Source organism: Erythranthe guttata, chromosome 1 (assembly GCF_056151865.1).
Source record: "Erythranthe guttata isolate IM_541 chromosome 1, IM_541, whole genome shotgun sequence".
NCBI classification, from domain to species: Eukaryota; Viridiplantae; Streptophyta; class Magnoliopsida; order Lamiales; family Phrymaceae; genus Erythranthe; species Erythranthe guttata.
In genome coordinates, this window is record NC_142533.1 from 3,624,360 (window position 1) to 3,641,057 (window position 16,698).

Below are 16,698 nucleotides of genomic sequence, written 5' to 3' on the forward strand. Positions count from 1 at the left end.
TTGACTTGATAGGGTTAATTTAGTCTTTTTCAGTTTTCTATTCAAGGGGGTTATGTGCTAATTTTATACCATAAGGGGGTTATGTGCAAAATTTCAAAACCACAAGGGGGTTATGTGCCTGATTTCATACCATAAGGGGGTCATGTGCAAAATATCAAAACCACAAGGGGGTTATGTGCCTAAATTCATACCATAAGGGGGTCATGTGCAAAATGTTCAAACCACAAGGGGTTAAGTGCTATTTACCCTTAAATATTTATATATATGTTGACTCTATCAACTTCACCAAAAGAAATAATTTTTTGACCGACCAAATATATTTTTTTTCTTTTGCTTGTAATTTTTTATTTTATTTTATTTATTATTATCCTAATTATTCAAAAAAGGGTTTTGCACGATGTACACTAATACCGCTTCTTAATCGTGACACCGGTTTGATTAAGGTGATGTTTGCAAAAGGTTTTTAGAAACATTTTATAAGCTTTTTCTTTTTTTTTCTTTATCACAATCTGTATTTAGGTGTTAACAAAATCAACTTTTGCTATTACTTATCTTAGAATAAATTGATTTAAGCCGTATTTTAAAAACATCACCAGATCTGTCTTTTCTATTGAAGTTTAATATTTTCAAATTATTTGCAAATGCCAACAATTTTTAATAATAAACTGTTGTGGTTGTGGCCCAAATGTGTCTTGGGCCTATAGCCCAAATTCCCACTACACACACACTTGTCTATTCGGAAAGGCCCAACCAGAATAATTCCAGCCCATTAGTGGGAATGTGCTAGAAGGCTTAAATCTGAACCGTTGGTTCTGGTGTGATCTCAGCCGTTCATTATAGCTGACCTTTCCTCTCCCTTGTACCCCCTTTCCCGTTTTGTGCCCTAGACAATCTCTGTTCTCCCCTTTGGTCCCCCTCTGCTTCTTTCTTCTTTTGCTCCAGCAACCATGGGCCATTCGCCGCCGTCCTTGGCCGTGCTTGTCCCAGTGGTTGTCTCTTCAACGGCTCCTTTTGACTGGAGTCCCTATTTAATGCGGAGAGATGTGTGGCAGAGGGTAAGACCTAGATTGAAACCCTAAATTCAAACACCTTGCCTTCTTCTTCTGTGAGTTGGGTCTGTGGTGAGTGGGTAAGAAGCTGAGTGCATCTTCTTCGTGGTCTTACTTATAATCTGGGTGGTTTAAGGGGTTTGAGTGCAGAGAGAGGATTGGTTCTGAGTATGGTGCAATCCTAGACTGTGTGTGTGTGTGTGTAACAGTGGATACCTTTGTGGATCTGTGTGTGTGAATCGGTTTGGAAGACTGAGCTGTCTTCAATCTCACACTTCTGTTTTTCCATACATTTATATTTATTTATCTTGTGATGTTATTTTACCAACATCTATTTTGAGTTTTTCATTTGTAAGCTTCCTTCGGGTAGAAACCCTATAGTGGTATCAAGAGCTTGGTTGCTCGAAGATCTGCTTGAAGAAGGCTTACAGAACCTAACTGGGTTCTGATAAGGTAAGTCACTCTGAAACCCTAGTTTTTTCGTTTCCTGGTTTATTCCTGTGGAGGTTGGGAGCCCTGTGTGGCATTGAGTTGGCCCTGTGTGGCGTGGAGGCCCTGTGTGGCACTACTTGGCCCTGTGTGGCAGATGTGCTCATACTTGATTTATTTTCCAGCTCTCTATGTGGTTTATTTTTCCGCAATTATTCCTACTGTTAGTGTAGCTTAGGATTGCTCTCAGCAAACCCTTTCTTGTCCGGACCACCTAGTGTCGCAGGAATCTGGAAAGGGGGGGGCAATCTGATTATCTATTGTGTTACTCTGTAATTCTGTGTGATTCTGTGTGATTTCTGTGTGATTCTGTGTGATTTCTTGTGATTCTGTGCCTTTCATCTGTGTGAATCATGAATGCATATCCTGTTGCTCCTTTTGATGGGAAAGGTGACTTCTCTATATGGCAACAGAAAATGAAAGGTGTTTTAGTTCAGCAAAAATGTTTTAAAGCTATTACTCTAAACTATGAAGATACCACACCTGCTGCTAAGAAAGCTGAATTTGATGAACTTGCTTACTCCTTGATGATCTTGAATTTGAGTGATTCTGTGATTAGAAAATTAGGAAAGCAAGATGATGCTAAAGCTTTATGGGAAAAACTGCAAGATCTGTACACTGAAACCTCTTTGCCCTCAAAAATGTTTTTACTTGAAAAGTTTTTCAGATTTAAACTGGATTTGAGTAAAGATATAGATGAGAATCTGGATATTTTTACAAAACTAGTTCAGGACATTAAATTAACTGGAGATAAAAACATTGATGATTATACTCCTATTGTGCTTTTAAATGCAATTCCTGACACTTATAGTGATGTAAAATCTGCTATTAAGTATGGTAGAGATCAGGTTACTCTTGACACTGTCATAAATGGTTTGAAAAGCAAAGAACTGGATTTAAGAACCAATAAGGGTCACAAATCTTTTGGTGATGTTAACTTTGTGAAAGGAAAGCCTAAATTCAAGTTTCAACACAAGGCCTCTTCCAGTAATAACAACCAAAATCAGTCTTTTCAAAAACCTAAAAAGGGCAAAGAGTGGAGTAAGAACAAGATCAAAGGCAGAAAATGTTATAACTGTGGTAAACCTGGTCATTATGCAAATGAATGTACTGAACCTAAAAAGGATAAGAATAATGAACAGGCTAATGTTGTTGTTGACAATCTGGGTGATGTTTTCATGATTGGTGAGTCTGTGCATGACTGTGTGAACTCTGTGATTTCATCTCTATGTGATAATGATTGGATCTTTGATTCTGCATGCACACACCACATGACACCTAATAGACACCTATTTACATCCTATGTGGAACTAAAAAATGGCAATGTGTCTATGGCTGATAGCAGTGGTGTAAATGTGGTTGGTTTAGGAACTATTATCCTTAAGTTTGAATCTGGTTTTGAACTTATGCTTAAAAATGTGAGACATGTTCCTAATTTGAGTAGTAATTTGCTTTCTGTGGCTGTTCTTGAGGATAGTGGTCTGCATGGTAGTTGGGGAAATGGTTGCCAAAATATTATGAAAGGTGATCAATTTGTGTTTAAAGCTGTTAGAATGCAAAATTTGTATGTGTGTTCTGCTGAACCCTTGTTGCATGCTAATTCTGTTAAACATGATCATTCTAGTCTTTGGCATAGGAGGTTAGGTCACATAAGTGTTAAAGGGCTTGAGCTTTTGCATAAAAACAATTATCTTGATAATGACTGTGTGTCTGATCTGCCCATATGTGACTCATGCATTTTAGGAAAACAGACTAAGGTCCAATTTCCTGTGTCTCCTTTCCCTAACTCTTCAAAATGCACTGATATCCTTGAATATATGCATGCTGATGTGTGGGGCCCTGCCCCTGTTCCTAGTCATGGTGGTAATAGATACTTTCTCTCTGTGGTTGATGATTTTTCCAGAAAAGTGTTTGTTTTCTTGCTGAAAAATAAATCTGATGTGTTTCAAAGATTTAAAGCATGGAAAGTTTTAATTGAAAATCAAACTGGAAAGAAAATTAAAACCTTGAGAACTGACAATGGAACTGAATTCTGTAATGCTGAATTTGATGATATGTGTGTTGAATCTGGCATAAAGAGGCATAAAACTGTAGCTTACACCCCTCAGCAAAATGGTGTTGCTGAGAGGATGAATAGGACATTACTTGATAGAGTTAGGTCCATGTTAAATTCATCTGGCTTGTCTAAAATGTTCTGGGGTGAAGCTATTTTAACTGCTGCATATGTGATCAATAGATCACCTTCTGTGCCTCTATGTGGTGAATTACCTGAAACTAAGTGGTCTGGTATTCCTGTTAGTTTGTCTAATCTTAGAGTATTTGGTTGCTCTGTTTTTGTGCACCAGAAACATGATAAACTTGATCCCAGGTCTGTTAAATGTGTTTTCTTGGGTTATCCAGAGGGGGTTAAGGGTTATAGGTGCTGGCTTAAGGGGGAACAGGGGTTTAAAACTGTTATAAGTAGAAATGTGATATTCAATGAGAATGAGTTTCCTTGTTTGTCTGTTATTTCTTCTGAGTCTACCTCTGCTGAGGTGGAGACTTCCCCTGTTATACCTGCTCAACATGAAACTATATCTGATTCTGATAGTGAAACTGATAATAATGTGCCTGAAAATGATGTGTTTGATCAAAATGTTGATACTAATGTGCCTGATGTGGAAAATCTTGGTGATTACCAACTTGCTAGGGACAGAAGTAGAAGAAACATCATTAGGCCTCATCATTTAGATGATTATCAACTTGCATCTTATGTGTTTCATGTCTTTGAGTCTCTGGATGGTAAAGAACCTAAGTCTTATAGGGAAGCCCTTAAATCTAATGAATCTGTGTCTTGGTTAAATGCTATGAATGAAGAAATTGAATCTTTGCATGTTAACCATACTTGGACTCTTGTGCCAAAACCAGCTGAATGTTCATTAGTTGACTGTAAATGGCTGTTTAAAGTTAAACATGAATCTGATTCACTTAGATATAAGGCTAGGCTAGTGGCTAAGGGGTTCACCCAAAAAGAAGGAATTGATTATGCTGAGATATTTGCTCCTGTTGTGAAATTTACTACTGTGAGAATTATGCTTGCCTTAATTGCTCAATTTGATTGGGAATTAAAACAAATGGATGTGAAAACTGCATTTCTCCATGGTGAATTAGATAAGCAAATATACATGAAACAGCCTGAAGGTTTTCTTGATGTGAAACATCCTGATTATGTGTGTTTATTGAAAAAATCTTTGTATGGTCTTAAGCAGTCCCCTAGAAAGTGGAATAAAAGATTTGATGCATGCATGAAATCCTTAAATTTTTTGAGAAGTTCATATGACCCATGCTTGTATTTCAAACACTCTGCCAAAATTCCTGTCTTCTTGCTCCTTTATGTGGATGATATGCTTCTGACCAGCCCTTGTATTAAAACAATCAATTATGTCATTAAATGTCTTAGTGATGAATTTGACATGAAATTGCTTGGAAATGCTAAAAGAATACTTGGCATGGACATAATCAGAGATAGAAAAGGCTGTTCATTGTTCCTTAATCAATCTTCTTACACTGAAAAAATCCTTGAGAAATTTTCTATGCAATCTGCAAAACCTGTATCTGTTCCTCTTGCTGCCCATTTTGTGTTAAGTAGGGAACAGTCTCCCAAGACTGAACCTGAAATGTCTGAGATGAAAAATGTGCCTTATGCAAATGCTATAGGGTCTGTTATGTACTTAATGGTCAGCACAAGACCAGATATTGCTTACTCTGTGAGTTATTTGAGTAGGTATATGTCTAATCCAGGTTTGCCTCATTGGGAGGCTCTTAAGTGGTTGCTTAGGTATTTGAAAGGTTCTGTTAAACTTGGTTTGCTGTTTTCTAAGTGTAAAACTGAGAGTGAACTCTGTGGGTATGTGGACTCTAATTTTGCAAATTGTAGAGATAGCAGAAAATCATCTACTTCTTATGTGTTTACTTTGAATGGTTCCTGTGTAAGCTGGAAATCTCAGCTTCAAAGCATTGTGGCTCTGTCTACTACTGAGGCAGAATATGTAGCCACAACTGAGGCTTTCAAAGAAGCTATTTGGCTTAAAGGCCTGCTGATTGAAATTGGTTTTTACAGGAACAAAGTGGTAGTGTTTTCTGACAGTCAGTCTGGTATACAATTGTGCAAAAACCCTGTCTTCCATGATAGAACTAAGCATATTGAGATTAAATTTCACTTTATTAGAAGTATTGTGGAAGAAGGGATTATTGACCTTGAAAAAATTCCCTCAGAGTTCAACCCTGCTGATATGGGTACTAAGTGCTTACCAGTTGAGAAATTTCGTTCTTGTTTGAAAAACTTGAACCTAATTTCCCAAGATTAAAATGCTGTGTGCTATTTTTATTTGTTACAGTCTTTGTGACTGACTATGTGTTGTCTTTGTGACTGATTGTGTACATGTCTTTTCTTTGTGAACTGCTACATGTTCTATCTATGTGACATCTCCTTCTGACTTTCTATGTGAAATCAGAAAGATATACTTGTACTACTTTGTGTTTTACCTGTATATCAAAAACAGCAATGATGACTTCCAATAAACCATAAAATTCACTAATGATACACTTTGGTCCAAGGTGGAGATTTGTTGTGGTTGTGGCCCAAATGTGTCTTGGGCCTATAGCCCAAATTCCCACTACACACACACTTGTCTATTCGGAAAGGCCCAACCAGAATAATTCCAGCCCATTAGTGGGAATGTGCTAGAAGGCTTAAATCTGAACCGTTGGTTCTGGTGTGATCTCAGCCGTTCATTATAGCTGACCTTTCCTCTCCCTTGTACCCCCTTTCCCGTTTTGTGCCCTAGACAATCTCTGTTCTCCCCTTTGGCCCCCCTCTGCTTCTTTCTTCTTTTGCTCCAGCAACCATGGGCCATTCGCCGCCGTCCTTGGCCGTGCTTGTCCCAGTGGTTGTCTCTTCAACGGCTCCTTTTGACTGGAGTCCCTATTTAATGCGGAGAGATGTGTGGCAGAGGGTAAGACCTAGATTGAAACCCTAAATTCAAACACCTTGCCTTCTTCTTCTGTGAGTTGGGTCTGTGGTGAGTGGGTAAGAAGCTGAGTGCATCTTCTTCGTGGTCTTACTTATAATCTGGGTGGTTTAAGGGGTTTGAGTGCAGAGAGAGGATTGGTTTTGAGTATGGTGCAATCCTAGACTGTGTGTGTGTGTGTGTAACAGTGGATACCTTTGTGGATCTGTGTGTGTGAATCGGTTTGGAAGACTGAGCTGTCTTCAATCTCACACTTCTGTTTTTCCATACATTTATATTTATTTATCTTGTGATGTTATTTTACCAACATCTATTTTGAGTTTTTCATTTGTAAGCTTCCTTCGGGTAGAAACCCTACATAAACACCTAATACTCACCTGACTCACAATCACTAACTTCTACGAACTTTTGAATAAGCTTTTGCAAACACCTACTCAAATCATCATTCAAATTAAAAATTATAAATGATAAATACGACGAGTTAGATTAGATAAATAAACGCAAAATTGAGTTCTAACTGCATTCATAATAAAAAAAACCCTGCATTTAGCCTTTCTACTAATTCAATGCACCATGAGAACATGCATTGTTAAAGTTAGACATATCATGAGATTCTTGTTGATATTGACTTTTTCTTGCATAAGAGATTTTATATATATAGCAATCATATTATAAATTAATTTTGCAAAACCGTACCCTAGGGAGATAAAAGTAATTAGTTTGATCATGAGTGCATGTACTTTTCCATGAGCATGATCCAATTGTTATTTTATTCTATAACATCTTATTGGTTAGTCTATGCTATATAAACTAAGGTAATAAATTGCAGACTTTGAAAATAATTCATACTCTCTATATATATATAAAATATATACACCAAGAATTGACCACTACACTACGTGCAAGTGAAATGTATATAAAAAAATTGACCAATAGGAGAGTACTAACAAATTTGTTCATATAAATAGTTTTGAAATTTTCCTTAAAAATTTTTCAATTTATATACATATCCACATTTGTGATTTTACCTTTTTTTAATTAATTTTATTTTACAAGAAATTGGAATTTTTTTTAAATAAAATCTAATAATAACGTGGAGCTGAGACAGCTGTGAATATGCATAAATAGGCACCTATGTTGTGCTGCCACCATTCCTCGTAGAGAGAAAACACATTCGAAGCTACAGAAATATTATTATTAGGTTTTCAAAAAAAAAAAAAAGGAAAAGAAAAAAAAAAAGAAAAAGAAAAAGAAAAAAAAAAGTGATGGAGGAAGATCAAAAAACTGAGCAGCATTTTGTTTTCATGAACTATGACCCCGAATACGAAAGGCTTCGATCCAGCAAGTACGTTTAATTTCCCATTTACTATGTGTGTGTGTGTGTGTGTGTATATTCTGATAAATCTAATGTGTTTGTGTGTGTGTGTATGTATATATATATATATACATATATATATACATATATATATATGTAATATAATGAAAAAGAACAAAGAGAGGGGTGCATGAGCTAGATTTATACTTGAGTAGAAAACACGACGAGGTTTTGTCGAATAATCTCCGGCCAGGAACCTACTGCAAGACTCTCTCTTTGGTCATTGTTGATGCTTTTGCTGTTCAAATCTCAGATCATCAGGTATATTTATACATACATACATACATACATACATACATATATATACTTTGTGTATATAAATGTGTAGTTTTTTTCAATTATTAGGCGAATGTTCTTAGATCTGCAAAAGAAGTGAGGATTGTGGAGAAAAATCAAGAACTTGCGTAGCAATCGATCGATCGGTGTGTGGGATCGAGAAGACCGCATTTTAATCTGGTGGTGGTTTCGGAAAATAGAAAAATAATAAATTAGTAATGTATTATTGGCAAATATATATTAGCAATAAAGATTTGAACGTGGGAGAAGAAGTGTCATCAGAAAAAAAAATATTTCAGTACTAATTAATACTCCATATAGGTATTTAATTAATATTATATATATATGATATTCATCTCTTTCTGTGCAGGAGTACTACAAACTAAAATGTTTTGTAGTAATTTTATTTTTTAATCGCTTGTCCCCTTATTTGATGCATAAATATGTACTATTGTGGGATCGGCAACTAATTGGCATTAATTATTGATCAATTGAAATTTCTTGTGACAGAAGCATGCAAGCAATAAGCTGTTGTATATGTAATAAGAATACAGTACAACCTTGATAAATTAATATATCTATATCATGATATATGTTTACATATTTTACAGAAATCAATAAATTAAGAATGCAGAAGAAAACGAATGAAGTCATACATATGCATGGTTAATTCTAATCCGCAGTTCATTCACTCGACCGTGCATATGTATTTAACGGATCGATCGATGCCCGTGTGTTAAAGATTTATAAGACTAAACTACTCTTGGAAGATCTCTTATATATACTACAACATAACGTTAGGAAAAGGATTGTTAAATAGCAAACTTTGAACTCTCTCTCTCTCTCTCTCTCTCTCTCTCTCTCTCTCTCTCTCTCTCTCTCTCTCTCTCTCTCTCTCTCTCTCTCTCTCTCTCTCTCTCTCTCTCTCTCTCTCTCTCTCTCTCTCTCTCTCTCTCTCTCTCTCTCTCTCTCTCTCTCTCACACACACACACACACAGAGAGAAACAAACAAGCAAGAAGATTCCTATAGAGCAATAATATTATAGTAGTACTGTAGAGTGGGTGAGGTGGGTTGATGTGATACATTTCATAAGATAAGCCATTGATGATAGAACTCCACTTTATCTAGTTAAGGTTACAATTTGAAACAAGACAACCAATTATTTACTGACACTTGTTCCATTTTTCAACAAAATTTCAAACACAAAGGCTGACATACGTGTGTGTGTGGGGGGCCGGGCCCCCCAATCTTTAGTACTCTCACATGCAGTGGTGCTAAATGAAAGAAACCCTTTTTTTTTTTTTTTTCTTTGTCCCTACACTTACATTATTAATATTCCCACCTTGTATGGCTCTAATCTCATCTTCTTGTCAATCTTTTTCTTTTTTTTTGAGCTCAACTTTTGGTGCCACGGGTGGTGGAACCAGTATAGGGTCAGAGGGGGCCATGAACCCCAACAATTTTTGAATCTCTATTTTTAATTTACGTGAAGGTCTAAAAACAATCGTGTATAATTAATAATATTGGATTCCGCGAACTTACAATTCTGGCTCTGTTAGTGGCCGTGCCGGTTGCCACCTAACTTTTTATAATTTTAATTTTCTCACCTTATTCTCACTGTGCCTGTGCTATTTATTTATTTATTTAATTTGCAATAAACTGGATCTGGTCGTGAATTTTTGTTTGACTTAAATTAATTTAATTTTAGACACCATAATTCATTTAATTAGTAATGGGTAAATTACAAACACCCCCCTGAGGTATGACAAAATTACAAAAACACCCCTCTTGTTTGGATAATTACAACCACCCCCCTCAACTCATCAAATTTAGTGGAATCTTCGAGATTATATGGAATATTATCACTTTTGTACCCGTTTTATCCCATTCAAACTCTACATTATGAAGCAAGATGACCATAATATGTGATTTTTAGCTTGTATATATCAGTTTGTGGTGCATCGAAAACTGTATTTTTTACACAAAGAGTACAAACTAGAGCACATTTCACGGAATCTAGATGACTATGTCGAATTTGGCACCATAAAGGTAAGAAAAAATCATAGTTGAGGGGGGTAGATGTAATTATCCAAACAAGAGGGGTTTTTTTGTAATTTAACCATACCTCAGGGGGGTGTTTGTAATTTACCCATTAGTAATTAACTACCTTTGACCTCGTGAATGACACACACACGTGTGTAATGAACAATGTTCTGATACATACTTCTGCACTGGTGAAGTTTGCTCGTGTGATCCAGTCTTGGTCGCGCTTACGTTTTATATTATATTGGTCGAAAATACAATCTTTAGTATAATTACACTTCTTAATTTATTATACTCCATAAATATATTATTAAAGCCCATTATTGTAATATTATCAAAGAAGGTTGGCCCAATAAAACACTGGGTACATCAAATTATCGGCCCAATTTGAGGCATAAATTCGCTTCGATTTTCTTTTTTCTCTTTTCATATTTTATTATTTTCGGTTAAATACAAAAACACCACTATACTACGGACTTTTGTATCATATACCCCCTTGTACTACACATAAATACAAAAACCCCCCTACTGTTACATTTTTCAACGAAATTACCCCTGCTAAAGCATATATATATATAGGTTTGTTTGAGCCATTTTCCATTATGTATTTTTTACCATTTTCGGTCAATTTTACTTGGGAAATTTTGGTACTTATATTATTTTCTCCAAAACATCTAATTTCTTAGATTTTTTTAATTTTCTGAATAAAACCTTTTATTTTTGCCATTTTGAGTTTCTTCATTTTTTTTCTTAAATGTCTTCCGGTAGTTCAAACATCCTAAGATTACAAACATCTTTACAATTCTATGATTGTTGAGAATTTGAACTATCGATAGACATTTAAGAAAAAAATGAAGTTATTCAAATTGACAAAAATAAAAGGTTATATTCAGAAAATAAAATAAAAAATCTAAGCAATTAGATGTTTTGTAGAAAAAAATAAAAATACCAACATTTCCCAAGTAAAATTGACCGAAAATGTTAAAAAATATAGTGGGAAATGGCTCAAACAAACCCTTATATTTATAGACTTTAGCAGGAGTATTTTCGTCAGATTTTGGAAAAATGTAACAGTAGGGGGGTTTTTGTATTTATGTATAGTACATGATGTATGTGATAACGAAGTCCATTATTTTCACCCAGTTTTCTTTGGCGCGAAAATCAACTCCTCTGTTAAAACAAAATTAGGGCTTCGGATTGAATTCAGTTGTCGAAGAAATCCTACTCTGTAAGTTGCTTTTGAGCTCAGAATGGTGACCACGCGCTCCTCAAAGCGAAAGCGCGTGAATCAGAGCGACCCTGGAAAAGAAGAGGTGGAAGAAGAACAACCACCACAACAAGGGTTTGATGAAAATAGTGAAAAAACGACGGATACAACGGCGAAAGAGGAGAAGAAAATGGAATCTCCGGTGGTGGTACTTGCCCATGGGGCCGGGGCTCCTTCCTCCACCGATTGGATGGTCAGGTGACGTTTTGCTTCAATCCATCTCCGTAATGCACGTGTGTTTCTGCGTGTGGATTTATTGTGGCGAATTTTTTGGTTATGAAATTCAGAGGTTAAATTTGTTGTGTTGGTTGAATGAAAGTGAGTGCGGCGAATCAATTTGATATTTATATGTTCTTTAGCTGAGCTAGAAATTGTGCGTTCCTATATTTTAATGTTAATCTGAAATTCTCGAATCTGAAGCTGTTTAACTTTCTGGATCCAAATATATTGCCCGAACTATTACCGAAATCGAAGTATTTTGTGTGCCTGTGGTGATTCTGTTCACATATCGAGCTTGATGTTTTGATTCGTGTTGTTTTCAAAGACTAATTATATGAAGTCATCAAATAATTTTTTCCTTAGTTTTTAATAGTAACTCGATACTTCGGGCAGGTGGAAAGCTATGTTGGCCAAGGCACTAAATGCTGTTGAAGTAGTAACTTTCGACTACCCTTGTGAGTACATGCTTTTTTTCTTCCTCTTCTTTAATTTGTGCAATTGTTCGTACATAAACGAACTCGTGGATTTTCGTATTGAGTTGTTGCGTTGTTATTTGTTAGCAGATATTGCTGGAGGGAAGCGAAGGGCTCCTTCAAAAGCTGAAAAATTGGTCGATTTTCACTGTGAACTTGTGAGAAAGACGGTGGCTAAGTACCCTGGGCATCCACTAGTTTTGGCGGGAAAGTCCATGGGATCGAGGTAATGGTTGTCGTTGTTTTCTTCATTACAGGGACTTTATTGTCGTGTAAAGTCGTCGCTTTATAGATTCTTTCATGTTTCAATATCCAGAGTCAGTTGTATGGTTGCTGGCGAAGAAGATGTCTCTGCTTCAGCTATAGTTTGTCTTGGTTACCCACTAAAGGTTTGACATTTTAACCGTAGTTAGTGTTATTACGTAGCGTAGCTATCTTGCTATGATGCTCTTGCCGTAATACCTATAAAAGTATTTTTTTTATTTTTTTTGTGAATTATGTATTTTCACACTAGATAGAAGCAAAGCCGGTCGTAGTGTTTGCTAGTTATGCCTCTGATCAGTCGGTTAATTTTTACAAATACACAAACAAAAAGTGCGGATGTGAGTTAGATTTTAGAATTTTCGTCCGGATCATTTTAGATATGATGCTCATGCAATCAAGATTTAATACAAGAATTTGGTAAATTACCAAAACCCCCTGAAGTCTGAACTAAGGTCTAATTACCGAAAAACCCTCAATATTGTCTCGTGGTTCCTGTCGATGTGAATCGTTGTAGTAATTTTCATGTATATAGCATATTTCTTTACTTAATCTGCTATATTTTAGGGCGTGAATGGTGCAGTACGTGATGAGACTCTACTGCGACTTTCGGCCCCGGTAATGTTTGTCCAGGTAAATTCATTATAAGTAGTTTCTTGTGTTAAAAACTGATTACTGCTCAATATTTGGAAAGTTCATTTTATATCTTCTACTGAACTCAAATTGCAATCTCTCAGTTTCGTTTTTGCATGATGTTTTTTTTTTCCTCGAAGGGTAGCAAAGACGGGCTTTGTCCACTAGAAAAATTGGAAGCTGTAAGAAAGAAAATGAATTCCGTAAATGAATTGCATGTGATTGAAGGGGGCGACCACTCTTTCAAAATCGGAAAAAAGCATCTACAATCTACAGGAACCAATCAAGAAGAAGCAGAAGATCAAGCTGTTCAGGCTATCGCAACATTTGTTTCGACTTGTCTGAGATAGAGGTGATATGGTATCATCTGCAATATGTGGTTCTTGCTTTTACGGTTGCAAAAGAGACAGGTGGCGTTTCTTCAATTCGATCTCCACTATTTTATGCTTGTGAATCCCCCCCCCCCCCCCTTTTTTTTAAGAGCAAGAAAAGTATATATTCTCCGTGTTTTGTAGAATATCCTTATCTTTTATCTGCAAATTTAATAACATTCTCTGATGAAGACAAAATAATCGCTATACATATGCCAAAGAATGCAATATATTCTTCTCTTTTCGTTGCTTTGGGATTGGAAAGGAGATTCAAAGTATGATTTGACCCCTTTCTGACCACAGAATCCCACTATACGTGTATATATACATATATATACATGTATGTATTGTATTGTATATATCATCATCAAGACTTGCATATCTCAGGCAAAACATAAATCCCGTAACTTGCAATATCTAATGGCTTCTGTCCAGTTCCAGAAGCCCACCGAACAAGTTCAGCCCTCAACCAATCACCAAAAAACGAGCACAACCGAAACATGTTATTGTAAGAACAATAACAGTACTGTCAACCATAACGAACAGCACTCTTTCAGTGACAAAGTGAAGGAGATGGCTCAATCGGCTCGAAAAATGTTCAACCACCAAAACCCTGCTACTAACAATAGCTCGACTGGTGGCGGTGTCAAGACGGAAACGAAGAAGAAGAAGGTAACTACGAAAAAGACAGAGGGGCATGATGGTCATTGCATGCCGAAGATGCTCGACCATATCAAGAACAAGAAGACGAAGAAGAATAAGGACAAGGACGAGTTTGACAGTGGAAGCAGCAGTGATAGTGAGAATGACAAGTACAAAAAGAAGGTAATTTAATTTCATTTTATTTTCAGGCTTCAAGAAAAATTGAATTTTTTTTTTAATTTTACTGCCACTAAACTATTTTTTTTTTTCTAATCATGTGGATGCAGAATTAAGAGAAGAGTATGTGGGAATAAGAGATGTTACTAAGTACTGAATAAATGAAATAAAAGAGAATTGTGTCGATTTTCTGTGATAAATTATGTATCTAAAAAAATATATATTGTTCTAATGAACATATGCAAGGTTTATACTATGCTACACCGGACAAATCTTTATGGTTCATACACACACCCACATTGGTGTGTGTAAATTAACAGAAAAAAAAAATCACCCGAAAATAACAGCATCTGCAGCTTAATAGATAATCAGTTATCAGTTGATTTATTAATCAATTAAAAACAGCATGAAAAGAGACAGAATTATTGTGTTAGTTAATTTAGATTTGATGACTTAATTGTGATTAAATACGAAGGCTTCCAGAAACCTTATCCAATGATAATTAGTTTGTTAGGCATTATTTTAAATAATATTTTGGAATATAAAGAAAGTAAAATAATATCCAGAAGAGAAGCTTCTTCAGCCAGTCAAAATTGTGGTTTCATTTCATTGTCATCTTTGAATTTCTGTACGAAGCATCCAACTTATGGACCGTATAAAACAAAAAAATTATAAAAAAAAAAACGAAGTGTTAATTGTTTTTTCTACTGTAAATATTACAGTAACAAATTATTTTATAGTAAGAGAAAACAAAATACAAAGATGCCATAAAGAATTTAAAAAAATTAGAAAATTAATAGAGAAGAAAATAAAACACAAATAATTGAAAAAAGATGTCAAAAGAATTGCAAAAATAGGAGAAAATGACCGGAAAAATTGAGCTCAATTTGTTAGGAGGATAGAATTGGAAATGAAAATAGATATTTAATGATATGCCTAATTGGGTCAACCCAATGGGCCTACAATTTCTGTATCTACTGGGCTACGAGCCCAATATCGAAGACTAATATCACCGATGCCCAAACACCTTCAAGTAAGGCTTGGGCCCAACAAAGCAAACCCAACCCAATAAACGACATATAAATAGAGGTTTTACTCAATTTATTAAGGTACGTCCTATTAACTGAGCAATATTATATAATATGTATTCTCTGGACTATTTCTATGATCAGCATGTCTGACTTGAGCGTCGGAGGGATTTCCGCCGGATCAACCCCGGCTTAGTTCATGTGTTCTATGATCGCAAGTACCTCAGGATCATCAAGTTGTCAAGCTACGGACCTGCTTTACTCTCCCAGTTCGTTTTCTACACTACCCTAGGCGAGCTACATATTAGCATATCAATATTATTTACACAATTTACTAAATAATTATTTACAATAAAAAGTAAAAAAAAAAAAAAAAATTGAAATATAACAAGTAGTGCACATCACTTCAGGTGGGTCTATCTTGGCAGAGAGAGTGTCTCACTCATATACTGAATGCAAATCAAAGCAACGCGGAATTAATTTGAAGATTCCATTCTAAATTCTCTAATCACTTCAAACTTTATTTTGACTTTTTGGTATTTATATTCTTCAATTTATTATGACCCACTTTTTAAGTTCTTTGAATCGGTCAGCACTTTGGCGTACGGAAAATATATATTATATAATACAATTTACTCAAGGGGTGGTTGCCCCCGAGAGTGGCCTAATTGGTGTTTGTTTAATTCACTGGTCTGGGCACCGATCAGTTTTATCGACCAACCGACCCACTTTTCTTGACCGATAACCGATAATTAACCAACGCATACAACCGAGTCGGTAATTTTAACCGACCCATATATAAATAGGTCGGTCAGTGATTTTCAGTTTACTCAAAAGTCGGGTAATATCGAACTATTTAAATAATAGAAATTTACTACAAACATTTGATTGTGATTCTTAAAATTGGATACTATTCCTATTTCATAATCTTATGAATTCATTATATAATTTACTTACTGTAGAAGTTTAATTAAAAAAAGACACTTACTTTTAAAGCTAAGCTTTTTTCCAAAAAAATGAATATCTTCTGGTTTATTTAAAAAAAAATCTAATTATTATTAAAACGAAAAAAATCGATAAATAAATGACCGATAATAGCAATCATTATCCATCTAATAATGGTCGAGCCAGTAATAGTTTTTAATATTAAGCAAAATTGGTTGTTAAATAACCCATTTAAGAAATAAAAGAAGGTTTGAACAAGTCAATCTCACCAAGACAAAAAATAACTCGGTTTCTCAGTCAAAGTTCAACTCTCTCCACTCTTTTCCACATGCTTTTTTCTCCTCTTAAATCAATTCCAAAAACCCTTTCTTTAAATTCAAATCCCTCACTTTCTCTTACTTACTTACTTCATCACCTTCACCACCATATATATACATACA

The 16,698-nt window shown here is 35.4% G+C and overlaps 2 protein-coding genes across 2 annotated transcripts; both read left to right on the forward strand.

The window, feature by feature from the left end:
- The first annotated feature begins 7,703 nt into the window (after positions 1 to 7,703).
- On the forward strand, positions 7,704 to 8,722 carry LOC148772611 (uncharacterized). Its single transcript, XM_088820924.1, has 3 exons — positions 7,704 to 7,892; positions 8,036 to 8,183; positions 8,268 to 8,722. The coding sequence occupies exons 1-3, from the start codon at positions 7,813 to 7,815 to the stop codon at positions 8,328 to 8,330; spliced, it is 291 nt and encodes a 96-aa protein (XP_088677050.1). The 5' UTR covers positions 7,704 to 7,812; the 3' UTR covers positions 8,331 to 8,722.
- Positions 8,723 to 11,379: 2,657 nt separating this feature from the next.
- Positions 11,380 to 14,291, forward strand: LOC105973636 (alpha/beta-Hydrolases superfamily protein). The gene is made up of 6 exons (XM_088817588.1): positions 11,380 to 11,707; positions 12,122 to 12,183; positions 12,292 to 12,427; positions 12,518 to 12,590; positions 13,030 to 13,095; positions 13,236 to 14,291. The coding sequence occupies exons 1-6, from the start codon at positions 11,493 to 11,495 to the stop codon at positions 13,443 to 13,445; spliced, it is 762 nt and encodes a 253-aa protein (XP_088673714.1). The 5' UTR covers positions 11,380 to 11,492; the 3' UTR covers positions 13,446 to 14,291.
- The last annotated feature ends 2,407 nt before the right edge of the window (positions 14,292 to 16,698 follow it).